The 27,570-nt window shown below is 44.9% G+C and overlaps 2 protein-coding genes across 3 annotated transcripts in view; one reads left to right on the plus strand and one right to left on the minus strand.

Moving 5' to 3' along the window:
* The window catches only part of LOC147892381 (adenylyl-sulfate kinase 3-like), a 78,436-nt gene that overhangs the window by 14,921 nt on the left and 35,945 nt on the right, over positions 1-27,570 (minus strand). For both annotated transcript variants that reach the window (XM_087387438.1, XM_087387437.1), the window contains exon 5: positions 19,093-19,177. In XM_087387438.1, the coding sequence (XP_087243564.1) occupies positions 19,093-19,177 (85 nt within the window). The remainder of the gene's footprint in view (positions 1-19,092; positions 19,178-27,570) is intronic.
* Positions 1,389-11,670, plus strand: LOC147892382 (uncharacterized). Its single transcript, XM_087386912.1, has 2 exons — positions 1,389-2,346; positions 11,405-11,670. Exons 1-2 carry the CDS (start codon positions 1,389-1,391, stop codon positions 11,668-11,670), a joined length of 1,224 nt encoding a protein of 407 aa, XP_087243038.1.

The following is a 27,570-nucleotide window of genomic DNA, read 5'->3' on the forward strand; positions in this document are numbered from 1 at the left end:
CTGAACATAAAAAAGCACCTGGCAATTGTTCTCGAGGAGCTATGGAAGCATAAGCTGCTTGTCAATGCCAAGAAAAGTGAATTCTTCATGCATAAGATCCATTTTCACGGGCACATTGTTTCCAAGGATGGAGTTAGGATGGACCCTGCCAAGGTAGAGGCCATTAGGAATTGGCCACACCTGAAGAACATCCATGAAGTACGCAGCTTTCTGGGCTTGTGCTCGTACTACAGGGGGTTCATTCGGTATTTTGCAGAGATTGCATCTCCTTTACATGCCTTACAGAAGAAAGGGGTCACTCTCAGATGGAGTCCCAAAGAAATTGCAGCTTTTGACCTACTGAAGGAGTGACTCTACTCAGATCCTATGATTATTTTGCCAGATCTTCGCAAACCCTTCGCTGTCCAGGCAGATGCATGTGGGAATAGCGTAGGAGGGGTACTTATGCAACATGGAAGAGTTGTGGCATACGAGAGTAGAGTGCTCCACGATGCTGAAATGAATTTTGGCATCTATGAGAAAGAGATGTTGGCTGTCATACATGCTCTTTCGACCTAGAAGCATTATCTTTTGGGTGCTGATTTTCATGTTCAAACCGATCATCAATCATTGCGGTACTTTGTCACTCAGACAAAGTTGTCTGAGAAGCATTTGAGGTGGGCAAATTTTCTTTCTATGTTTCATTTTCAGATTGTGCATGTGCCTAGGAAGAAGAATGTTGTTGTAGATGCACTCTCATGCAAGCCCACTCCAAATGCAGTGTCTGTTCAGCCACAAGTTTCAACAGTGACCATTGCATATCATGATGAGCTTGATGCCATGAAGGATCAATATGCCAATGATGCTGATTTTTCACGGATTTATGATCAATTGGTTGATGGACAGAGGCATGAGCACTTTACTCTCAAAGACGAATTTCTAATGATGCATGGCAGATTGTGTGTCACAAACAGTTGAGGCCCAAAGTGTTGACAGAGAGTCATGCTCCACCCTATGCAGGACACAGAGGCATTGATGCCACCATCAAAGCTATGGAGCACTATTTCTTTTGGCCATCATTGAGGAAAGATGTCGAGGCATATGTCAGGACATGCATCACTTGCCAAAAGGTAAAATATGACAGGCAGAAGCCGGCTGGACTGCTGCAGCCTCTACCTAATCCCGATCGACCCTGGCAGAGCATTGCCATGGATTTTATCTTTGATCTTCCTCGTACACCATCTGGACATGATGGGATATGGACCATTGTTTGCAGATTCAGCAAGCAGGCCCACTTCATTCCTGTCACGAAGAAAATTACAGCAGACCAGATGGCGAGACTCTTTATGTCTCATGTGTTTACACATCATGGGATGCCTCAATCAATTGTAAGTGATAGAGACCCGCGCATGACAAATTTCTTCTGGAGAGGTATCTTTGAGAATATGGATACCACGCTGAATTTCTCATCATCTTTCCATCCTGAATCTGATGGGCAGTCCGAAGAAGCCAATTCCACTGCCCTTGATTATAACAACACTGTACACTCATCCACGGGGGAAGCCCCCTTTGAAATTGTGGCAGGAGAACGGAAGGTACCTCCCATTCTGCACGCGAAAGAGAAGATTTTTGAAGCGGACAGATTTGTGGAAAGTTTGGATGTTACGTACCAAAAGGTCAAAACAGCCCTCCAGAAAAGCCAAGAGAAGCACAAACGGGCAGCCGATAAGGATCGCCGCGAGTTACTCTTGAAAGAGGGCGATTGGGTGCTGCTGCGTTTTCAAAAAGCACGACTCAGGAAGATGAAAGGCAAGACGAAAGTGTACACAAAGCTGAAGATGCGGTATTATGGTCCTTTTCAAGTTTTTGAATGCATTAATGATGTAGCTTACAGGCTGAAGCTACCTGCCACTTGGACCATACACAATGCCTTTCATGTGAGTTTATTGAAGGCTTTCCAGGGTGATGTGCCTGCTGACCTGCAGCATGAGGATCAGCCCGAGGTGGAAGAGTTGGATGAAATCTTGGTTCCGGAACAGATTTTGGCACATATGGAAAGACAAGTGAAAGGTAGAGTTTCGCATCGCTACCTGGTGAAGTTCAAGAATTATCCTGCAGTGGATGCAAGGTGGATGGAGGAAGGTGACCTGGTAGACTCACCTCAGATTTTGCAGCTCTACCTTAACGCGTTTCAGCTTGCGCCAACTACGGTACAGGCTCCTACAAGTTCAACAAAGCAGACATCTGGAGCATTGCCTGGTGCTCAAGAGGAGGGTAGCACCTCCCCTTCCTTGATTCAGACTGCTCATGTATATGGAGATCGCTTGGTGGCACCGATTGTCTCACCCGAGATGCTGCTTGCTGACAGTATTTCTGCCGTGAGCTCTCCATGATGGGTGTTCACGACACTCGACATAGAGGATGCATTGATGTATGGATGGACTCTCGAGCTCTTCTAGCCCATATTATCATTGCAGGTTGTATATTACAGATGATGTATATTCTGGTATGGGCTATTTTTGCCTAGTTGTACTTTTTCAATAGCAACCTAGATAGTTTGTTGTTTTAAGAGGAGGGTATGTCACGAGGACGTGAAAAGTGATGTAATGTATCTTCGTAACTCAACCTACGCTTAACTCGGGATAACCATGGTTAAGTGTTGTAATGGTTTGGCCACGAGGGACTAGCTAGAGAAAGTGCACACTTCCTAGAAGTTCCTAAGAGCAAAGTCTAGGTGTACCACTAGGTCCTAGGGGCAAGGCAAAGGCTTTAAAAGAGGGGTCTAAAAGTTGGGCCCAAGGACAACCAACGTTGTCCTTGGTATGGGAGTTAGGACTTTAATGAAGGGGCAAATGGCAAGGAGGAGGTGCCATTTGTCATGCATTTGTATGCATGCCCTTCCCCCATCTTCCATCTCTCTCTCCTCACTCTCCCAGAGGTGACGTTTTCACTTGTTCTTGTGCAGTTTTTGAGCTGTTTGAGCTGTTTCAAGCCTGTTTTCAGCCGTTTTAAGTCTGTTTTGACTGTTCCAAGGCTAGTACGCACATCTTTCCTCTACAACTTTTTCTTGTTCACCCTCCGCTCTCTACCTTCATTTCTCTCTTCTCCTGATTACTGGAAGACACCTACACCCTGCGGGAAGCCTGGACAGAGGATAGGTGCGAGGAAGGAGCTCGCCCCTCTGCCTCAAACAACGCGAGTTGGTTCTAGGTTCTGTTTTTCCTTGTTCTTTCTTGCTTTGCAGCTTTTTGCAGTGCATGCGTGTTGTTTTCAGTCCTTTCAGGACTCCTAGGTGCTTTAGCAAGCACCCATAGGCAAGGGTGATCTTGTGAAAGGCCTAAGGACAGTGTGGATGCATGTGATAGCCTTGAGGCTGCCTTGAGCTCAGTTTGCTAGTGGTTTGGATGCCTGAAGGCCTCTAAGTTGTGTCAGGTCAAAAGTGAATGCCTGAGTATGCCTTGCCAGTGGAAATTCTGGTGGTGCACTTGGATTAGATGCCTTGAAGACAAGTAGAGGATTTGCAAAGAGGAACAGTGCAAGGTTGAACCCTTGTTGTAAAGCAAATATTTCCATTCAGAGCATTAAATAAATACCGTAAGGGGCACCAAGGCATTTGGGACCAGTGGGTGCACTGTGTACTATTTTCATTGAGCAGGGGCATTCTAGCCTCACCTTTGTTGTTGTTGAAGCTTGTTTCTAAGTTGTGCTAAGTGATTGAAGTGACTAATGGCCATTTATGAAGTTTATGACTGAGTAGAAGAAGATCACTGCCCTTTTGTTTATCGAAGGCCGGTTTCACCCACAATCCCGCATGATTAGGAGATACAAGAGATGCAATGTGATGAGCCTAGATGAGTCAGTCAGAGGCAGAGTTCATGCCCCAAGTGGGATATCGGATTGGGTCGAGAGCACGATCGGGATGAAGCAGGGTTGCCCCCTCTCACCGACTCTCTTTAGACTTTACATCGATGAGATCACATCCTTCATAGACCGCCTAGGAGACGAGGGATCATTACTGGCCGACCTCATGATACAGATATTACTATACGCTGATCACATAGTCCTTATATCATCTTTAGTGAAGGAGCTGCAGAGACACCTGGAGCCTAAGAAAACACAAGAATCCCCTCTTGAAGTGCAGTTCAGTTTACAAGAGTCACGAGGATAGATTCCTTCTCCAAAAGCACAAGCGTCTTTGTACATAAAGTCTCGAAAGTCGGGAACATCTGGTACAAATAAATCATCTAGAAAACACGCAACTTGGCTAAGCTTATGTAAAATGATAGGGCAGGTATTGATAGATATGTATTCTGGTCAGATAGGCCATTTTGCTCGTTATGATATCTTCTTTGCTGGAGAGCACTCCTTTTCTGCCATGGTAGATGGATTATTGTGCAATGCCTTGTTCAAGGAAAAAAATTTTAAATTTGCATCGGTTTATGCCCCCCAATCTTCTCGTGATAGAGCTTTGATCTGGGCTGCCATGCATAGCTATCCATGGCGACAACGTGTCTTCATTTATTGTGACTTTAATAATGGCCCTCAATCGGGTGACACTACCTCAGGCCACACTCATACATTGGCTTCTGAAACACAGGCATGGTCTGATTTTTTGCTTCTGTTGCGCCTAGTTGATCTTTGGAAGGAATTACAGCCCATGCTTCCAAGCTATACCTTTCAGCATAATGCTCAATCTTCTTATCGAGCACGCTTGGACAGATGGTATCAGGTTGATCCACAACATTGTGATGCCTTTACTTGTCAAATTTGGGTTGATCATGCTTTCACACATTTGGATCATGCTCCTCTTTAGTTGAGGCTTTCCTTACATGAATTTCCCATTGACAGATTGCCTTGCCGAAGGCTTTTGCTGATTAATAATAGTTATCTGGAGAATGCTGACTTTAAAGCCTTGGTCTCTGATGCTATTCAGCCTCTCTCTCGTCAAATACACATTAGTTTGGATTATGCCTGACACGTTTTTGTTGCTCAGATGCAAGCAGTTATTCGGGATTATGGCAAATCCTATATGCAAGCCACAAGGGAGACTGTAGCACATGCCAAATTTACTTGTTAGAGTTTGACTGAGCTTGCTCATCTTCGCCCTTGGTCTTCAGAGGAAAGCATGCTCTTATGTCAGGCTCAATTCTCTCTTCAATCCAATGATCGCCAAAAGCTTCCTAAATGGGAAACCCATTCCAGACAACGGGCTCTTTTGGATAAAGGCTACTCTTCCAAGCAATTTTTTAAGAGTTTACACTACAAAAGACAAGCTACCAATATCTATCGGATCCGGATGCCTGATGGTTCTTGATCAACATCTCATTCAGAGCTTGCTGATTTATGTGTGCAACACTTCTCCACTCATTTTGGGCATGTGGATACTCTTTCTCCTCGGGTCGTGTCTGCACGTCAGCTTCTTTTGCAGCATGTTCATCCAATTTTGTCTGATGCTCAAGCTTTGGAACTTGAACATCCCTTTCAGTGTACACTTCTCCACTCATTTTGGACATGTGGATACTCTTTCTCCTCGGGTCATGTCTGCACGTCAGGTTCTTTTGCAACATGTTCATCCAATTCTGTCTGATGCTCAAGCTTTGGAACTTGAACATCCCTTCATTGGAAGGGAATTGTCTGATGCACTGAGATCCTGTGGCAGATGGAAATCTCCAGGATGGGATGGTCTCACTGTTGAATTCTTTCTTGCATTCTGGGATCTTCTTAAATTCACCTTGCTACAAATGGTAAATACGCATGGCAAAATCAGCAGATGCCTGTGTTATGGAAAAAGGGTCTTCTCAAGCTGATTCCAAAGAAGCAGCTATGTGATTCACTTGGTGATTGGAGGCCAATCACGCTCATGCCAGTCATTTACAAGATCATTGCCAAAATGGTGGTTGATCGGATTAAAGGTTATTTGCATGATGGGTTGCATCCCTCCCAATATTTTCTTCGTTTGGGTTCGCTACTGCGCACTATGGACTTTATGGACATATAGGAATTGTATAGTATTTGGTGATCCTACTTTCTCTCTGTTTGGCTTTTTTAGGCGTTCTCTGCAGCAATCTTTCTTTGATTGCTTGCAGACCCGCTGTATAGATCATGAGGTCTTTTTGGCATATACTAAAATTTTCAATTGATGTAATTGTAGCTGAGGTTGCTACTCATATAATATAATCAATCAAAGATTTCACCCAAAAAATGTGTGTGTGTGTGTGTGTGGAAGGGGAGAGAGGGAACACACCGACACACACAAGCAGGATAAACACAAGAAGTGTGGGGATAAAACATATGTGTATTCCTCCCCTAGCACACAGTCAACCTTTTATATGAAAGGATAAGGTTACAACACTAAGTACGGTGTACTTAGTGTACTTAACAAATAAAGTACTAACTGTACTTAAGTGTACTAACTGTACTTGGGTGGCCATAGTGCCTTTACCCCAACAACCTCCCACTTAAAGGCAATATGCCCTCAAGTAAAAATAAATGAGGCTCAACCTATACCCATCAACTGTCGGCAATGTGCAAACCGCTCTGCAGGCAAGCCTTTTGTCAACAGATCTGCTGGATTATCATCTGTGTGAATCTTGACAAGCTGAATCAGCTTATCATCTATTACCTCCCTGATGAAGTGATACTTCACATCAATGTGCTTTGTCTTTGCATGAAAGACAGGATTGTGTGCCAACTGAATAGCACTCTGACTGTCACAATGCAATAATGGAATATCACCTGTAATGCCCAAGTCTCCCACTAGCCGAGATAACCATAAGGCCTCCTTGCATGCCTCTGTGGCTGCAATATATTCAGCTTCCGTGGTAGACAAGGCTATGCACTGCTGCATCCTTACATCCATGACACTGCACCTCCAGTGAATATATAAACATAACCGGTAGTAGACTTCCGGTTATCTGGATGACCAGCAAAATCTTAATCCACATAACCATGCACCTTTGCATCTCGCTTGCCAAAGCATATGCACAACTCCTGTGTGCCCTTCAGGTATCTCATGATACCTTTCACTGCATTCCAATGCTTTTTGCCTGGATTTGCCATATACCTGCTAACCACTCCCACTGCAAACGCAATATCAGGTCTGGTAGCAACCATGGCATACATGAGACTGCCACAAGCTGAAGCATACGGAATCTTGGCCATTTCAGCCCTATCAGCATCTGAGTGTGGGCTGTCCATTGCACTGAGTTTCACATATGGAGGCAATGGAGAACTAAGGGTCTTCCCCCCTTCCATATGAAACCAGTGCAATACTTTGCCAATATATTCGGTCTGAGACAAATACAACAAACGCTGTCCCCTGTCTCTCCGTATCCGCATTCCCAGTATGTGATTTGCATCACCAAGGTCCTTCATATCAAAGGCCTCATGCAATCTTTTCTTAAGGTCATCAAGCTCTTTACGAGCTTTACCAACAATAAGCATGTCATCCACATATAAAATGAGAATGATTAAGCTGCCATTTGCAGCCTTTTTGGTATATAAGCAGTGATCGTCATCACTTCTCCTGAAACCTTGGGACTTCATGAAGGTATCAAATTTCTTATACCATTCCCTTGGTGCCTGTTTCAGCCCGTAAAGGCTCTTTTTAAGCTTGCATACAAGTGACTCCTTGCCCTTGACTGCAAATCCTTCTGGCTGCTGCATGTAGATCTCCTCATGAAGATCACCGTGAAGAAAGGCTGTCTTCACATCCATTTGGCATAATTCCATATTCTCACATGCAACCAAAGCAAGTACAATCCTGAGTGTGGTCATCTTAACCACTGGAGAAAAGATCTCATCAAAATCAACACCATACTCTTGCTTAAAGCCCTTGGCAACCAACCTGGCTTTATACCTTGGCTTAGCTCCAAGTGTGACTTTCAATCTATACACCCACTTGCATGGCAGTACTTTCATGCCCTTAGGCAACTGCACCAATTCCCAAGTACCATTTTTATGGAGACTGTCCATTTCAGACTTCATGGCTAGTTCCCATAGCCTTTTATCATGCATTTGCACGGCTTCCTTGTAACAGGAAGGTTCTCCACAATCTGTAAGCATAATAAAATCTGCTCCTGGAACAAATCTGTCTGGCGGTTTCATTTGTCGAGTGGACCTTCGGACCCATTGGTCTTGCTGTCCAACTTGCTGCTCACCTAAAACAGGTTGCTGTTCTAGTAGATCAGGCTGCAGAATTATGCCTGGGAGGTCTTCCAAAGGTGGCATGTCCCGTAGTATATCTTCCGCCACTGCGGGCTGTCCATTCGGACCTGCTGCAGCATCATGCATTGGCTGATTACGCTGCTGTTGTGGCTGATTCGCAGCCTGCCTGAATTGTACAGGATGTCCCAAGTCATCAATGTCAACCTCTGAAGCATCAGAAGGCTTATCTGCTGCCTTAAACATACATGACTCATCAAATAAGACATCATTGCTGCGTATTATTTTCTTATTCACAGGATCCCATAGGCGGTAACCCATCTCACCACTGTCACCATATCCAAGAAAAATGCATTTAAGAGACTTAGGATCAAGCTTGCTGCGAGCTTCTCTGCGTATATGCACGTACGCAGTACAGCCAAAGACCTTCAAGTGCTTATAGGAAGGAGGTTTTCCTGTCCAAAGCTCCTCTCGCACTCTGCCATCTAGTCTTTTATTTGGTGACCTATTGATGAGGTGTACTGCTGTTTTTACAGCTTCAGCCCAAAATCCATGAGGTAAAGCAGCATGTGACATCATAGAGCGAGACTTTTCCTGTATGGTTCTATTCATACGCTCTGCAGTGCCATTTTGCGCTGGACTATAAGGAGCAGTGAGTTCTCTTTTAATACCTCTAGCATCACAAAATGCATTGAATGCATTAGACATATACTCCCCACCGTTATCTGACCGCAAAGCCTTCAGTGTTCTGCCTGTTTGGTTCTCAACCATAGCAAGCCATTTCTGGAACACTGGAAAGACATCACTCTTCAATCGAAGAGGATACACCCACACCTTCCTTGTGGAATCATCTATAAATGTGACAAAGTACCGTGCACCTCCAAGTGAAGGACTAGGCATCTCACACACGTCTGTATGCACAAGCTCAAGTTGAGCATCTTTATGTCCTAATCTCCTTTTATGAGGACACTGTAACTGTCTACCATATATGCAGTGCTCACAAAACTTTAAATCAGAAAATTTAAGAGACTGTAAGTAGCCAAGGCGAGCCAATTGCTCCATTCCACTTATGCTCATATGTCCCATCCGGCTATGCCACATAGAAATATTCGGCAGCTCGGTGGCATGAATATCAGCATGATTACCTACTTTAGCATGAAGAGTATACATTGTGTCAACCTTAGAGCCTCTGGCAACAACCAGGGCACCTTTGGTGACCTTCCAGAAACCATGACCAAAGCTGGTCACAAAACCTTCGTCATCCAACATGCCAGTAGAAATCAGATTTTTCTTGACTTCGGGTACATGCCTAGCATTGTGAAGCATAAGCTGAGTACCATCAGCAAATACAAGCCTGACATCTCCAACACCAACAATATTGCATGCATGATTATCCCCTAGAAAAACGACTCCATTACTGCCTGCTGCATATCTTACAAACAATTCTTTGTAAGGTGTAACATGGAATGAGGCACCTGAGTCAATGATCCAAGAGTGCATGTCTGCAAAATCTCCTGCATGGAGAGAATGAAGATTGGTTGCGCAAGTTCTTCAATCTGAAGATGAAGGAAGGGACCTCCATGGATGCACATCTCAATGAGTTTAATTCAATTGTCACTCAACTTGCAAATCAAAAATATGTGGTGGATGAGGAAACCAAGGGTATGGCACTCTTGATCTCACTTCCTGAAAGTTGGGATACATTCACCATAGCTGTAACAAATGCAAACACTTTCATAAGTTTTTCAGATATCACAGGGCTGATTTTGCAAGAAGAGCAGAAGCTGAAAGCTCAAGATGCAGTAAAGCCTAACAATGCCTTAAATGCAAGGGGGAGAAGTCAGCAAAGAGGCAAATCTCAGGAAAGGGGAAAAGGGAGGAGCAAGTCCCGCTCCAACAAAGATGTTGAGTGCTACTACTGTGGCAAAAAGGGACATACCAAAAAGCAGTGCTTTAAACTGAAAAATGATAAGAGAGACAAAGCCAAAAACACTGATGTGTCAGATGCAAAAGCAATTGTACCAGTAAGCAATGGCAAGAGCAGTGTGAAGATTGAAGAGCTTCATTCTACACACGGTTATGACAGTGAGGGAGAGGTTCTATTTCTTGGAGTGACAATTCAATTATGGACTTTGCTGACAGATCAGCTAGTGCCCAAGCATCATCAGTTGTGCCAGTGGGCTTCACACCTTTGTGTATAATAGGAGCATGAAACTGCCTGAGAATTAGCACATTCAGGACCATCTTTTTCCACATTGGGTAGTTAGCAGCACCCTGCAACTTTTTAATATTGAGAAGAGAAGATTCCGAGGATGAAGCCATTACTATAAGCAAGAAATATAACCCACACTTGGGTGCCTGACTCCCTGCAAACTAAGTGCACAGATGCACTTGTAGTTGTGCTCAAAAGTTAATTCCTGCAGTGGAACACAGGACCTGCAACTTTCTCCCACTTAACAGTAAATACTGTCTGTTTCCTGCCTGCTGCAGATCCAGAACAGCAATACTTAATGCATTAATTGATGTTCTGTAGTACAGTACAGCAGTACCTTTATTTGACACAATGTATGTCCCTGCTGTAACAGTGAAAACAGCACTATTTTATGCACTTTAAACTTCAGTAAAGTGACTGTTTACAGTCCAAGAGTTGACTCCGGACAATACCTGACTGTACTTTCTAGTACAGCAACAGAGATTGACTGTATAACTGTCCAAAACTGTCAGAATTAGACTTTCTCTTGCCTCTATAACTGTGATACACAGTTTAGAACTTGAATGAGGCAAAAGCCCCTTGACTGGAAGCCAATTTTTAAAAAATTTTAGTGCATACACCGCTTTCCCAAAGCTCCACTGATCACATAAAGCATCTAGGTGTTTCCCCCAACACTGATATGCATAACAATGTCAAAAGCCCCAATTCATATGCATCTGCCATTGTCCCATAAGTCATAGAATGCATCAAATCCTTGCACAAATCAACTCCAATCAGGAGGATATACGCAAACAAGTGCGTGTATAAGCCAATGCTTGGCTGTGGCTACAAAAGCCCCTTGATTCTGTACCTTGTGACTTGAAATTCTCAACACCGACTAGGTACTCACGGGAGTGTAATCTGCATCATTTTGTAAGCCAAAGCTCTCCAAAGATTTTAAGGCATACCAAAGGCATCAATCTACAGTTTGTCCCGAAATCAGGGCGAGGACGCTTGGTGGGAGGCGGGCAAAGAAGCGATATTGGCGCCCATAACGAGATTGCGGTGGAGACGATGATGGCGGAGCTGCTGGCGCCTGTGGCACTGGTAGCGCCGCTGCTGGCGCCTATGGCGCTGGTGGCGCCGCTTCTGCTGGCGCTGGTGGCTGCTGGCGTCGCCAGTGGCCTTGGCTGCTGGCGTCGCCGGTGGCCTTGGCTGCTAGCGACGAACAGCCTCGAAGGCTGATAGCGCTGGCAGCACTAGCAGCTGCTGGTGCTGCTGACGGCGCTGGCTGCTGGCGCCGCTGCCTAGCGATGGCAGTGCTGCTGGCTGCCTAGCGATGGCTCTGCTGCTGGCAGCTGCTAAGACCCACGTTTGGGCACACACAAGAAAGGCGAAAAAAGCCAGGCAGCTGCAGAATAGGCAGAAGGGAGAGTGGCTCTGATACCAGTTGTGGAAGGGGGGAGAGGGAGCACACCGACACACACAAGCAGGATAAACACAAGAAGTGTGGGGATAAAACATATGTGTGTTCCTCCCCTAGCACACAGTCAACCTTTTATATGAAAGGATAAGGTTACAACACTAAGTACGGTGTACTTAGTGTACTTAACAAATAAAGTACTAACTGTACTTAAGTGTACTAACTGTACTTGGGTGGCCATAGTGCCTTTACCCCAACAGTGTGTGTGTGTGTGTGTGTGTATGAAAAGTGTGTGTGTACGTGCGTGCGTGTGTGTGTGTGTGAGAGAGAGAGAGCCATGGAGACCTCTCTTGCTGCTGCTCCCCCGTTGCTGTCTGTACCTCTGTCCGTACAACCCCCGTCAACCCCTATTTTCTTCCCGCCCTCATCCGTTTCTCTTCCGCCTCCCACCGTACATGTGCTGTACTTTTTCGTGCAATTCCCTGCTTCGTCTGTACCTGTTCAACCAGCATCCGTACCTTTCCAGCATCCCATACAGAATCCATCGCCCTACCCGTCACATTAGAACCTGTCCGTACCAGTTCTGCCTGTCGTACAAATTCCTCCTTCTGTACATGTTTTGTAGGCCATCCTCTGGTGGTTCTAGTGATGCCCTATAGGCCATGGTATGTGCCTTGTAGGCATAAATAAAGACACTTATAGTGTTAGTGTCTTTTACACTTAGTCCTATGTGACACCTAGGACACTTAGTCCTAGGTCTAGGTACTTGTACCTTGTACTCCTTTGTTTTTTATCATCCAACTTTGACGTGACAGCTAAGGCGTTTATCATCGACTCTTTTGCTACCTGCACTCTCTCTCTCCTAAGCGTTCCTTCAGTGGTATCAGAGTAGAGTTTTGTCTTCCTGCCCACTCTTTCCGTACAGTCCGTACAACTGTACGAACGTTCGTACAGACACGTACGGATCCTGCGTCAGATCCAATACGGTCATACCTGCATTGCGTACATTCACCGTACGTATCTGTGCTGCGTACAGCCGCCGTACGTACCTGCGTTGCGTACAGCTGCCGTACATACCTGCGTTGCGTACAGTCAACGTACAACTCCATACCTATGTCGCCATACATTTGTACTTGCCATGTACTACACTACGTACATCTCCGTACAGACACTGTACATGCATCCGTACTTGCAAACCAACCTCGTACCTACGTCCGTACACTCTCCGTACCAACGTACCAACCTCGTACTTGCATCAATACAGAGCGTACTATTCGTACCGTACAGCCATAGGTTGGATTCAACACACCTAATCCGTACAGCCTTCATACAGTTGTACCTGATCCGTACAACTACCGTACAATCATACATTCTATCAGTACAAATCGTACTATTCCCAAGATTTTAGTACAGGTTTGACACGTGTGAATTATTTGCAGTATATTCTCATAAATTTGGGCTTTTTGAAGACTTTTGCTTTCCTCATCCTCCTTCTATTGTTTGAAATCTTCCCAAGCCATTTCAACAGTTTGGAAAGCCTACATCTTGAGGTCTATACTCTAGGAGGACAAGTGCACTTTTGCAATCAATTTGTGGACAGCAAGTCCTATTTCTGCAGTTGCAAGCCTTGAGGCTATTTTTTGGGATTTGGTCTGCAATTTCTCTTTTAGTTCCAATACATTGGGACAGATTGGAGAACATTGAGTCACATTTGCAGGACATTGAGTCAGATTCGCATACATTGGGTCACATTTGCAAAAATTTCAGCAAAATTTGGGGCTTTTCTGTATTTTCCCTCTTTTAGGCCTAATTACCCTCAATAAATTTGGGGCTTTTGCCAGATTTGCTGTTTTTGCAGTGAACATTGCCTGCCACAGTCACATTTGGGTCACATCTGCATTTGCCCTTTGATTTGGGTCAGAAATTTGCAAATATTTGCTGTCATTTTTGAGCAGCCAGCTTTTTGCAATGATAGCCTTGAGGCTTTTGGGTTTTCAGGTCTTTTTCAGGGTATCACATTTGCTATGGTTGGGAGCAATCAAGATTTATTTGGAGTTCTTCGTGAAGATGATAAGTTGGATGGCACCAACTATCCGATGTGGTCTTATCTCATGAAACATATTCTTGTTGCAAAGCATTTGTGGAATATTGTCTGGGGCTGATCTGAGGCCAACCAATGCTACAGTGGTTGCCTCTACTGCTGGTCCCTCTACAGGGGGTACTACTCCTGATGCCTCTTCCTCTAGCACTCCTGCTGCTGCTCTTCCAACTCAAGAACAGTCAAGATGGGATGCAAGAGATGCAAATGCACATTCATGCATTGCTTTATCATGCAAGAGAATCATTATTCCACACATCCGGTCTTGCAGGACAGCAAAGGATGCTTGGGATAAATTGGCTTCTCTCTATCAGATTCGCAATGAAGCTCTGTTGCATATTTGAGAAGGCAATTACAGGAAGTCAGTATGAATGAAGGTGACTATATGGATGCATACCTGACAAAGGTCAAGGACCTCATGAAACAGCTTGCCAACATTGATGAGGTGGTGCCAAATTCACAACTTGTCAATACCACATTGAATGGACTGCCAGATACATATCAAGGGTTTGCGACAACCCTTCGATTAGTGGCCATGGGTAATCCAATTACTTTGCTTTTGCAGGAAGAGCAAAGTAGAGCTAATAGACAAGCCATTATTCCTGATCATGCATTTGCTTCACAGCAGACAGAAAGAGGCAAGGCTTCCAAGCCTATGGGCAAGCCAAAATCTGCGCATAGCAGCTGCAATTCCTCCCATGCATCTAAAAATACAGCAGATAAGTCAAAGAAGAAAAGATGCAACTATTGTCGCAAGCCTGGACATGACATTTCAGAATGCAGGAAATGCATTGCTTCGGAGAAAAAGAAAGCAAGATTGACAGTTAATGCCTCACATGCTATTGAATCCCATGAGCCAAAAGATGCTTCACATGCACATGCTCTTCAGGATGATTGGGCATGGGCTGTCCATTGCTCATTTGATCTCTCCAAAGCTGATGCATTCTTTACTGCTAATGATGCTCAGTCCTGGTACTTTGATAGTGGTGCTTCCAAGCATGTCACATCTTGCAGACAGTTGTTTCATTCTTTAGCTGAGGGGGGACTGTTACATGTGCTAATAATGCTTCATATGCTGTAAAAGGAGTTGGAGATGTGCAGCTCACATCCATTTCAAGTCATCCTATCACTCTGACAAATGTTCTTTTTGTGCCTAGAATTGAAGTCAACTTGATTTCAATTTCAGCAATTGCTACTTCAGGTTTCAGAGTGATTTTTGATGGCTATAGATGCCTAGTTTATGAAAGTCGTGATGACAATGCCATAGTTCTCACTGGCACTTTGCAAAAAGGGCTTTATCACCTTGATCATCATTCAGCTGCACTTTCTATTGAAGCATTGGCTATTTCAGATTCACAGCTTGCTGAAACTCATCTTTGGCATGAGAGAATGGGCCATCTCAATTATAGAGCTCTTGCAAAGCTACATTCACAACAGATGGCAAATGATGTACCTCAGACTCGCACAGTTTCCAAACATGCGTGTGAGGGTTGTCTTTTGGGTAAGATGCATGGATTTCCTTTTCAAAAGAATTGTCCAAAACTCTCACAAAGGAAATTGCAGCTAGTGCACAGTGATGTCTGTGGCCCAATGAGGACAAATGCCATTGGGGGGTACAAATATTTCATGACTCTCATTGATGATTTCACAAGATATTGCTGGATATATCCTTTAAAAGCCAAATCTGAAGTTTTCTTATGCTTTCAGAGGTGGCTGAATATGGTTGAGAATGAATCAGGAAGCAAGCTTGTCACCCTCAACACAGATAGGGAGGGAGAGTATATGTCAAAGGAGTTTGATGCATTTCTGTCTTCACGGGGCATTATTCACTCATGCACTACTCCTTGCACTCCTCAGCAAAATCCTGTTTCTAAAAGGAAAAACAGGTCCACAATGGAGATGGCCAGATGCATGCTTAAGGCCAAGTCTTTGCCCAATAAATTTTGGCTTGATGCAGTTATGTGTGCCAACTATGTGCTAAATAGATCACCTACACGGGCATTGAAGACTATTACATCCTATGAAGCATGGAAAGGCAGGCTTCTTTCACACATGAGAGTTTTTGGGTCTCTTGCATATGTTCATGTACCATCTCAGCTGAGACATAAGCTTGATGACAAGGCAATCAAATGCATATTTATTGGTTACAGCCAGGAGAGCAGAGGGTATCAGTTATACCAACCAAATACTGGGAAGATTATTGTCAGTAGAGATGTAATCTTTGCTAACATTCAGCTTCTCCTCTTGTGGACTGCAAGGCTAAGCCAGATGTTGACATGTTTGATGCCTTTGAATCCTGGTTACCTCTGCCATCCTCAGAAGAGGATTTTGACCAGCAACATGAGCCTCCTGCAGGCCCTCCACCAAGCAATAATCGGCCACAACCTCATGCTGATTTGCAGGTTTCTCTTCCAGCACAAAATGATCCCACTACTCATGATGCAGTCATTGAAGAAAGAGCTGTCAATAGACAGCAAATATCAGACTCAAATCTAATTTATGCCTTCTTTTCGTTGAATCACGGGCACCGGCACTTGGTTTCTCCTCCCAGCCAACCTCGTTGGTAGCAAGCTCACGGATAGTCTAATTATGTAAAAGCTCATGCTTGCATATTCCCAACGAGCCCCAAAACTCCCTAGATGAATCTAGTATGCCACATGTCATAATTGTAGGATCCTTCCTTAATGCATTATTTACCCCTCTCTTGGGATATCTTTAAAACATTTGCCCCTAGGCACATTTAATACATTAAAGTCCCTTAGCCTTAGATCCACCTAGTCTAATGCCATGTCACCCACACCAACGACCTTGACCTTTATTCCTTTTTTGATCATTTACATGAAGCCCCACCAAATATAATACAAATATTGATCCTTTACAGGAAAATGTCGATTGACCCTTCCGAGGTCATGTTACCTCGACTTGAGCGTAACAGCAAAGGCAAGTTCCCAGATGGCTTCTTGATACATTGAGGGACAACAAACAAGATCAGCCTTTTGCTGCCCGGACAAGATCAGGGAATAGACAGCATGGTCACTTTCTTGAGTTTGCACTCCTTGCTACAGCTTGCAATGAAGAGCCTCTGTGCCATAAAGATGCTTTTGACAGAAAAGAATGGATGGATGCAATGAGAGCTGAGTTACATTCCATTGCTAAAAATGACACATGGGAATTAGTAGATCTCCCTCCCGGCAAGCATGCCATTGGAACCCGGTGGGTCTACAAATTAAAAAGGAAATCTGATGGCAGCATAGATCAATACAAAGCCCGTCTTGTTGCAAAAGGGTATGCTCAACAACAAGGCATTGACTTTGAGGAGCCATTTGCTCCCACATCCAAAATTACTACCATTATATGTGTCATTGCCATTGCAGCCCATCATCATTGGCAAGTGCACCAGCTTGACATCAAAACTGCTTTTCTTCATGGGGATCTGCAAGAAGAAGTCTATGTCACACAACCTCCTGGCTTTGAGATTGTTAATTCTGAAAATAAGGTATGCCGGCTTAGAAAATCCCTTTATGGTTTGAAGCAGGCACCCAGGGCATGGTATGCCAAAATTCATGCACACTTACTATCCCTTGGTTTTCAGAATAGTCCCTCAGAACCCACTCTTTATGTCCGCGGGAGTGGATCTGATTTTTTAGTGCTGATTTTATATGTGGATGATATGCTCATCACGGGCCCAAATACTCAGCAAATTGCAGCTTTCAAGGCTGATTTGCAGCAGATTTTTGACATGTCAGACATGGGACAGCTCCATTATTATTTGGGCATTCAGTTTGCTCATGTTGAGGGGGGTATCATGATGTCTCAGTCCAAGTATATTGGACAGCTCCTTGATCGTTTTCAGTTTGAGGATTGCAAGCCAATCTCTACTCCAGTGGACCCTGGCTTCAAATTCTCAGCTCATGATGGGAGCCCACCATGTGATATCACTCTTTATCAGCAGGCTGTTGGATGCCTTATTTATTTATGTCACACCAGACCTAACTTGCAGTATGCAGTATCTCAGCTCAGCAGATTCATGCACATGCCCAGTTCACAGCATTAGCAGGCAGTGAAGAGAGTCTTCAGATATCTCAGAGGCACTCAGGATTTAGCCTTCTTCTATGGTGATCAGGGTTCACTTACCATGCATGCTTACACGGATAGTGACTGGGCAGGATGTTCTGACACTAGAGTGTCACATACTGGCAATTGTTTTTTGCTTGACAATTCATGTATCTCTTAGCTCAGCAAGAAGCAACCAACAGTTGCCACATCTAGCTGTGAGGCTAAGTACAGGGCAGCTTTCACCGCTACAGTAGAGTGTGTTTGGCTTCGACAGTTACTTACAGATCTTGGTATTCGCCAGACATCCTCCACTATTGTCTACACTGACAGCCAAAGTGCTTTGGCCATTGCGCGTAACCCAGTGTTTCATGCACGTACCAAGCATATTGAAGTTCACTATCATTATGTTCGAGAGCGGCTATCAGTAGGAGACATAGAGTTGTCCTATCTTCCCAAAGAGGACAACAAAGCAGATATGTTTACAAAGGCACTTCCTCGTCCCAAGTTCGAAGTCTTTCGACAGGCTTTACACTTGGTTCCCTTTGTTACATGATCTGACATCCCTTGTACATTCATAGGTGGCTATATCCTTTTGGATGAACATGTGCCACCATGACTAGAATATACCACGTATTCTGAGACGTTTCCAGAGTACTTCAGCCCATCCAATGGAGGGGGGTTTGTAGGCCATCCTCTGGTGGTCCTCAAAAACACAAAACAACAAGGTAAGCCCTAACAAAGGCCATACTCCCTCCTTGGATGATGGAGTTGTAGCCTGCCCAAGTTGTCCACCTCGTCCTGCATGGAACATATTATCCATACACACGGTTGGTGCAATCCCTATGCAAATTTTACAAAGGATGAGGGCTCAGCTCAAAAACACAAAACTACAAGGGGTGAGCCTTAAAAAAGTCCAAGTGTAGGAACTTAAACTTTAAGCGTCTAATTTCGATAGTAACTTTAGTCTTTAAGGTCTAATCATGTTGATGTTCCTCGTGTGCTTATACTAGAGGATTAAATCATGTAAAGTTTTCTCTCCTGTGTCATAAATACACTGATGTGTTGTTCTCCCTTCTAATCCACCATCTCCTCACATAGATTTTAAAAAATGCATACCAAGAATTTAAAAAGTAGGAAGACACAGGATTCAAAATATACAAATGGTGGAGATGGCTAATCTACCTTTGATTTTTCCTGCTCGTGCAAGCTTGTACAAACCTTTTGGATCTCTTTCCTCGCAAAGATTCAGAGGAAAATTCATGTATACCTGAGAAACAAGCAATCAATTACCAAGTGAGGTCAATTCGCATTTAGACATAATTTGAAAGCTAAATTTGTGTGACACTGTTAACAATCCTAAGTAACATGTGAAAATTCAATCGATATATGATTAGAGCACATCGATATATGATGAGTGCACATAAACTGAACCAAAATTTTCATCTAAGAGCTTTTCTTTTATTGGTTACACAAGAGTCGAGACCAGCTCTTAAGCCAAGAGGAGGATGAACGAAGAAGACCAATAGTATCATAGGGGTTACGCAAGGATGCCCTTGGTACGCAACCTTGTTTTGTCTCTCCCTTGACAAGTTGCCCACGTTTATCGACATATGTAGCATAGACGGCCTAGACAGTTGTACAAGTTTCTGAGATTAGAGAGATCTAGTGGTTTACCTTAGTAAACCAAAGGTCCTGATGTTCAAAACTACAGGGCCAGCTAAGCACAAAGAGATCTTCATATATTGCTTGAGTGCCTAAACTGAAGAACAAAAACTGCATCTCACAAGTTTGCGAAAACCAACGATTTTTTTAGAATCTTCACAATCATATCGCATTCCTCACTATCTAATGGCCATTTGATGCAGTTTTAGGAAACTACAACTCTTGAGAAAGCTCCTGAAAGCCTTCAATTCTTTTCTCAAGCTGCATGTCTGGAGAACCTTGGAGGCATTGCACATGAGGAAATTGGATACATTCATCATTTGAAACTATTTGGACCCTTATGGGAGACAAAAAATGACAGCTAGCTTTAATATCATAAGGATGGAATACATGCAGAAAGGCGTGTTAAACTCCATCTTGTTGCGTTCATCTCAAGACATAGATCCTCTCCATGCTTCCGAATTGGATCTTTCTTTATTTCTAGAGTTGGAGCTTCTGAAAATTTTTGAGATATTCTTTCTCATAAGTTTTTGCAGTAATTGTGATGCTCTGATGATCCTCGTAGGTTGTGCTTGCAAATCCTAGTTTCATCTCCCATAGGCATTTGATAAGGCAAGCACGAGTATCATTTCAAATGCCTTATAGAATCCATAATGCATTATTTTGGCCTACCTCTCTCTACGATCACTCATAACATGAAAAATGTTCCAATTGCTGCAACACTTGCCTTCCCAAATGCTCTTTATTATGTTGTCTCTAATATGTCACTGATATATTCTTGAGTATTACGCCATAGATGTTGGCCATGATAGAGCCAATCATGATCACATAGTAGTTCTAATCCATGAAGATAGACATGATTAATTTTATGTCTTAGGTAGAAACTAGAGCACATCACTTAATTGAAAAGCCGGGGTAAGTTGGAGCCAAGTTTCCTTAGGATGCACTGTTGGAAAGGTCACCTCCCCATCTGTAAGCCCCCAAATGAGGAGAGCGTCGGGGAGGGAGACCTAGGGCAGAAGATGCCTAGAGAAGAGAGAGAGAGGGGGCTGCCACATGGGCAGCACCTCACAAGAGAAGAAGGCTGCAAAGGACGGAACCTGTGGAAGGAGCAAAAGGCGGGGACAGCAAGCCCTAGATCTGACCTGGCAGGGCGCAATGACGTCAGCAGCAGTAAGGTTCAGTACAGCGCTGCACACGTGGCTGGAAAGAGCCTGGCAGAGGGCAGAACCAGCAGCAGCAGGGTGAACAGGCGCTGACATGGCTGGGGCCTGGTGGAGCAGCAAATGGGGCTGCCAGTGGGCAGTGGCATGCCTTATATAGGGCTGGGCCCTTGCCTAGATTGGAGGGCCAAAGGCCCTAGAAGTGTGGGCCAAAGGGCCCCGGTTTTTGAGCCCTTAAAGGGCTGGACCAGCCACAGTCTGGTCGGCCAGATTAGGGCAGGCTGGTCAGTTTTTTTGACAGGCCCCTAGGCCTATAAAAGGAGAGGCTTGATGCCTCACAATACATCCAGCAGCCAGCAGTTCCAGGGCAGAAAGGAGCAGCAGGAAGCCTACTCTCTGGCCCTATCTACAGGAGGGGAGAGCGTGCAACACATGCTGCAGACTTAGCTCTAGGGAGAGGCTGGACCTTGGCTGTCTTCTAGGGCAGCAAGGTGCTGAGATCATCATACCTTCTGGAGCAGTCATTCACAAGCAGGTTGGAGCTGTGGAACACGGACTTGTGTGCTGCAGACAAAGCTTGGCAGGGGCTGCCCACCTAGGCTGATTCACAGGCAGTAAGGTGGAGAAGAACACACTCGACGGAAAGCCTACAGACGCTCGAGGTGGAGCACGCGGGCTCGAGTCTAGAGATAGCCAGCAGATAGGAGAAGGACCTTGTGGTTAGATCAGAGGACCACACCATTGGTGGGACTCTGGATCTATCTCTTTTGTATTGTGTCCATAGTTTTGTATGGAAATATATTATTTTGGTGGTTTCTCTATCTATCTGGTTCATTGTCTATTGATGAGTTTGCACATCGAATCTATGTGATGCACATTAAGTAAAGTGATTCCACACCCCACACGCAAACTGTGTGAGCTCCTGGGCATTACTATTAAGTCTTCCACTGTGTGTACCCTCTGTTGGGTCATTTCTAACATGGTATCAAAGCCCAAGTAGGAGGCTCACAGGTGTGGGAGCCTGAAGGTAGGGACCTTGCTGAAGGACGACCCTGATTCAGAAGCTCTTGGGAATCGACTTCCACGACTGGAGGATTGTGCCCTTGCGAAAAGGAGGGTAACTCAGGTTCAGTCAGGTGCGTTTAAAGTTCGCGGTCCAGGTTATCTTGAGATGTACTTTTGTTATAGACCTTGCCACAGGAAGGACGGGTTGAAACAGACCCGCAGAGCATGGTGCGCGGAAGACTCCAGGTTGTTCACTCATTATGAAGGGGACAACTGGAAGATCGTGACGGCTGGGTTGCTCGAGTTCGAAGGGAAGAACGTGACTGAAGGAGGTGGTGCCAGGAGGTGCTACCAAAGATGGACCTGCGTACCAAGATGGTGTGTGGAAGCGGAACCGGACCTGGTGGAGCAGGAGCCATTGGATGAAAAGCCAGGAAAAGATTTCGACATCCAAGAGTTCCAGACGACTACGACCAGGGAATTGCTGGAGCATCGTCATCGACGTGTTGGCATTGGGCCAAGATGTGTCGGTGAGAGGGGGTGTTGGAAAGGTCACCTCCCCAAATGAGGGGATGGAGACCTAGGGCAGAAGATGCCCAGAGAAGAGAGAGAGAGGAGGCTGCCACATGGGCAGCACCTCACAAGAGAAGAAGGCTGCAAAGGACGGAACCTGTGGAAGGAGTAGAAGACGGGGACAGCAAGCCCTAGATCTGACCTGGCAAGGCGCGATGACATCAGCAGCAGTACGGTTCAGTACAGCGCTGCACACGTGGCTGGAGAAGAGCCTGGCAGAGGGCAGAACCAGCAGCAGCAGGGTGAACAGGCGCTGACATGGCTGGGGCCTGGTGGAGCAGCAAATGGGGCTGCCAGTGGGCAGTGGCATGCCTTATATAGGGCTGGTCTCTTGCCTAGATTGGAGGGCCAAAGGCCCTAGAAGTGTGGGCCAAAGGGCCCCGGTTTTTGAGCCCTTAAAGGGCTGGACCAGCCACAGTCTGGTCGGCCAGATTAGGGCAGGCTGGTCGGTTTTTTTGACAGGCCCCTAGGCCTATAAAAGGAGAGGCTTGATGCCTCACAATACATCCAGCAGCCAGCAGTTCCAGGGCAGAAAGGAGCAGCAGGAAGCCTACTCTCTGGGCCTATCTACAGGAGGGGAGAGCGTGCAACACATGCTGCAGACTTAGCTCAGGGAGAGGCTGGACCTTGGCTGTCTTCTAGGGCAGCAAGGTGCTGAGATCATCATACCTTCTAGAGCAGCCATTCACAAGCAGGTTGGAGCGGTGGAACAGGGACCTGTGTGCTGCAGACAAAGCTTGGCAGGGGCTGCCCACCTAGGCTGATTCACTGGCAGTAAGGTGGAGAAGAACACACTGGACGGAAAGTCTACAGACACTCGAGGTGGAGCATGCGGGCTCGAATCTAGAGATAGCCAGCAGATAGGAGAAGGACCTTGTGGTTAGATCAGAGGACCACACCATTGGTGGGACTCTGGATCTATCTCTTTTGTATTGTGTCCATAGTTTTGGACGGAAATATATTATTTTGGTGGTTTCTCTATCTGGCTGGTTCATTGTATATTGATGAGTCTGCACATCTAATCTATGTGTCGCACATTAAGTAAAGAAGTTTGTGATTCCACACCCTACACGCACACTGTGTGAGCTCCTGGGCATTACTATAAGTCTTCCGCTGTGTGTACCCTTTGTTGGGTCATTTCTAACATGCACAAGATACTCCCATTTGGAGTTGTCATGGTCTCTAGACCTCCCTAATTAAATTTGGCATGGGTCCTACGTCAAAGATAGAGACTAAGCTAGGCCTAGGAACAATGGAGAGATTTGGACTAGGCTGATGGAAAACTTCTATAATGTGTAAGCATGCTCAATCCAAGTGTCTAGGTCTATGATGGATGATGGGGATCTCTCTATGAATTTCAGCCAAATTTCATTAAAGTCTTTGCTCAAGAGAAGGTGAATCAATTACCATTCTTGGCAATGAAATCCCCCCTTTTGCCATGGACTGGACTAGGTTACCCTACCCTGTTTGCCATAAGAAATCCCTTCGTCTTTCTCTTGAAGGTGCTTGCAATGTAAGGATTTGCATTATTCATAAACCATTTTTGGGAGAGACTCCCAATGAGAGGTTGATCGTGGGGCCTAATGGTGTCAGCGTAGAGAGCCTTGTCATGGAGGCATCTTTGGCTTCAAGAGAGGGAGTTGAGGTCATGTATGCATGCTACAACAATGCGTAGATTGGAATTTGGCATTGTAGATGCTTTAGATCATGATGGGAATGAATATGCGTAAAAGAGATTCAGGTAGAAATTAGTAAATACAATGAAGGCTAGGTATGTAGGCATGATCTATTGCAAGTGGAAAGCATGCAGTATCGAACATTGAAAGTCCAAGAGGGATGAAGTAAAGGTGTACGATATGATGATCCTCTACAATGTATGATCCTCCATGTGGGCAGTAGATAAAACCCTCTGATAGTGACTATCTTTTCATTCTTTTGTAGATAACCAAACCATCCAAGTAGCCCATAAACAAAAGTGGCACGCACACGTCTATCAACCGAGAACCAATCAATATCTTTTCTCCTTATTGTAAGTCCACAAGCATGATAGGGTCCTCAACAAAAGTAAAACATAAGGCCTGCATCTCTCTTGTATGGGTGTTGAAGTCCTAGAAGGAGCACTTCACCCCTTTCGGATAACTATATGATATCAAGAAAGAGGTCCAAGTACGGATTGGATCTCTCCACATGCATGTGTTTTGCATATCGTATGTTGCCAATAGAAAGTACTCAACCGCAACATACAATAATCAAGACATGCTAAACCAAATGTTCTTTCACGACCATGGCAGATGTGAAAACATGTCGAAAGAAACAAGACAACGCATCCAGGGAGTCTTTAATACCTCCATATTTCTTTGTTGATTCTGAAAAGTTGACTCCCGTGTGTATTGGTGTACCATGGATAGTCCTCTTACATAGATCTAGTGAGTCTCTCTGTAGCCTATGATTTCTCTACCTATGTAAGCATCATAAAATACCATGGATTGTGTGCATGTGTGTGCATTATCATAGGATCCCTTGCCTTATGATTGAGACGATGGTATTAAGGATGCACATGTGAGCCAGACGGGTGCAAACCACTTCCGTCAAATAGGTGGGGCTAGAACACTAAGTCCATGTGCAATGTAATGAATGCATAGCCCCTCATGATCTTTGGCTCAACCAGTGTATTTACAAGAGGTAAGGCAAGGTAGCTGTGAAAGGTCTGGTGTCGGCTAGTGAGAAACCTTGTTTCAGTCAGCCGTCACCTCTACAAGCCCGGGCACCTCTGGAGCACTCTCGGAGCTGCTCCCCATTTTTTAGGCTTTTTGTAGGGGGTTTTCACAGATTTAGACCTGATGTACCTGCTTTTTACAAGCTGCACCTGCTTTAGGTGGTTTTCAAGCACTTTGAGCTGTTGTAGATCTGCACGCCTCATTTTTGCTGGAGTTTTCACTGATTTTGAGCTGCTGCACGTGATTTGATTTTGAATCTGTTCCAAACCAAATTGTAGGGTTTCGAACTCTTTTCTTAGGGTTTCAGGCAGCTGTCTCAAGAATGAGGGCTGCAGCCCCCCCTTTATATAGGGGGCTGTGGGGTGAGCCAACCATCCCCAAACTGGCCGACTTCTAGTCGGCTGGTTTGGGCAGGCTCGTTGGGCCCCTTGCCCCATAAATGGCAGCCTAGGAAGGGGCACAGGGCAGCCTACAAACGCAGCCCTTCCCCCAGCCCATTCTCCCTTGATGGGAGCTCATTGGCTCAACCTTGAGGGGGCCCTTCTGGGCTCCTATCCTAGGCTGAGACCTAAACCTACTAAGAACCCTAAGACAAAAACACTAACCTATTGTTCTCCAGTGGGTACTAGTGAACAAGGACTTAACTATCTGACTTGACTTAAGGCTGAGAGACTGACCCATGTAGATGGTGCCTAATTGTCCCTGGAGGACAAGGGCTCACAATGGGGTCATGGCATACGACAAAATATCCTATCATAGGAACTATCTGCACTTTGTCGATGTAGCTAGTCTGTCACATTGCACCCAAGTGAAGGGGTGCATGTGACATTCCCTCCTTCTTAACTTGGCGGTCGGTTCATTGCTTCCAAGTAGTATGCCAAAATTTGTGGGAACTCCTAGAAACAATCTTCATCCAACCACATTGCTTCATGGGTATCACGATCACGGAACTTAATATAAAACCCCCGGATCATGTGTCCTGACTCATGCTTCCATTTGTGAAGAAGGATCTGCTCTCACTACAAAACTTCAGCTTCATCAAGGATTTCATATTGCTGCTTCTTGGAAATCTCGATAAGAGGAGGTCCAAGATATGGCTGACCAAGCTATGGAAAACATTATCCATTGTCCAACTATCCAATAGTCGTAACTTCATGGAGACATCATTGATCTTTTTGATAATGGGGAACGGTCCAAAGCTCTTGAAAGATAGCTTAGGGCATCGTTTGCCCACCTATTTCAATCTTTGCTTGATGATTCTTAAATACACCCATTGACCTCTTTTACACTGGACATCTCATCTGGACTTGTTGGCCTGGCGCATGTACGATGCTTGAGCTTTGGCGATGTGGGTTTTAACTGACTCGGTAATCTCTTCCATAGATTCTGTGGTAGTGTTGGCTTCAAGGTATGGAGACACCATCCTGATGAGGAGTGATGTAAACCACTGTCCAAATGCCGCTTCATAAGGTGTGCAACCAATGCTCGAAGAATAGGTATCGTTCAAAATGGCCTGCACAAGAGGAAGAAACTGCTCCCACTTTCCTTGAGCATCATGACAATATTATTTAAAAATCAAACACCATACCATTGTGCTTTTTCGTCCCTCCATTCGATTGCGGATGGAACGCGTTGGACATCTGCAGCTTAGTACCAAAATTATCAAACAGGGCTCGCCAAAAATTAGATGTGAATTTGGAATCCCTGTCCGATGTGACGGTCCTTGGCAACCCTCTAATGGGATACCAATACCTTATGAACAAACGAGCTACGTCTTCAACGCTAGCTATCTACTTGCAATGAATAAACGTACAAAAGTTACTAAAGCGACAAACAATAGTAAGACATTGAGTGTTACGTGTACCTGCAGATGCTGGAAGTGGTCCCACAAAATCCATGCTTATGTCACGGAAAGGACCGTCTAGTATTGGCAATGGCATAAGTAAGCCAGCCGCCTTCTTGTGGGAAGCCTTAACCTTTTGGCATATCTGACACTTTTGAACATAGCCATGCATGTCCTTCCACATCTTTGGCCAATAGAAATAGCGCTCTAACTTCTCCAAAGTGCCATTGATACCTCTATGACCACCAATAAGGGCGTCGTGGGCATCATGAAGAAGTAACTGCCGTTTGTCTTTGAGCACACACAACCTTTTCTTATAAAATAGCCAACCGTCCTCTAATGAGTAATGGCCTAGAGCAAGAGTCGTGACTAACTCGAACTATGTGCCAAACTATGTTGAATCTGTGTACTGTGCCTTCATAGTTTCAAGATCTTTTCCATGTATTTCAAGCACAGTGGCCTTCTCAATGGTATGGATTGAACCTTTCCCACAGAGAGCATCAACTAAGGTGTTATTTTTTCCAGGAACGTACTCAATCATTCCCCCAAACTGCTGGGATATTTGGCTCCATCGATGCTGCCGATTACTCCATTGTGAGCTAGGCATTGTCTGAAGCCACTTAAGGGCTTGATCTGTTTTGACCGTGAAAGTCCGTCCGTAGAGGAAAGGTTTCCAATGCTTTAATGCCTAAATGAC

The sequence above is a fragment of the Dipteris shenzhenensis genome, chromosome 16, assembly GCF_047967505.1.
Source record: "Dipteris shenzhenensis isolate YYH24624 ecotype China chromosome 16, Dip_SZ_1.0, whole genome shotgun sequence".
Lineage (NCBI taxonomy): Eukaryota > Viridiplantae > Streptophyta > Polypodiopsida > Gleicheniales > Dipteridaceae > Dipteris > Dipteris shenzhenensis.

Bases quoted from the DNA above. Each gene is read 5' to 3' on its own strand.
- LOC147892382 (XM_087386912.1), top strand. From the start codon at position 1,389: ATGACAAATTTCTTCTGGAGAGGTATCTTTGAGAATATGGATACCACG. The intron at 2,347-11,404 runs GTATTTCTGCCG...ATTGCGGTGGAG, and splicing joins CGAGATGCTGCTTGCTGACA to ACGATGATGGCGGAGCTGCT.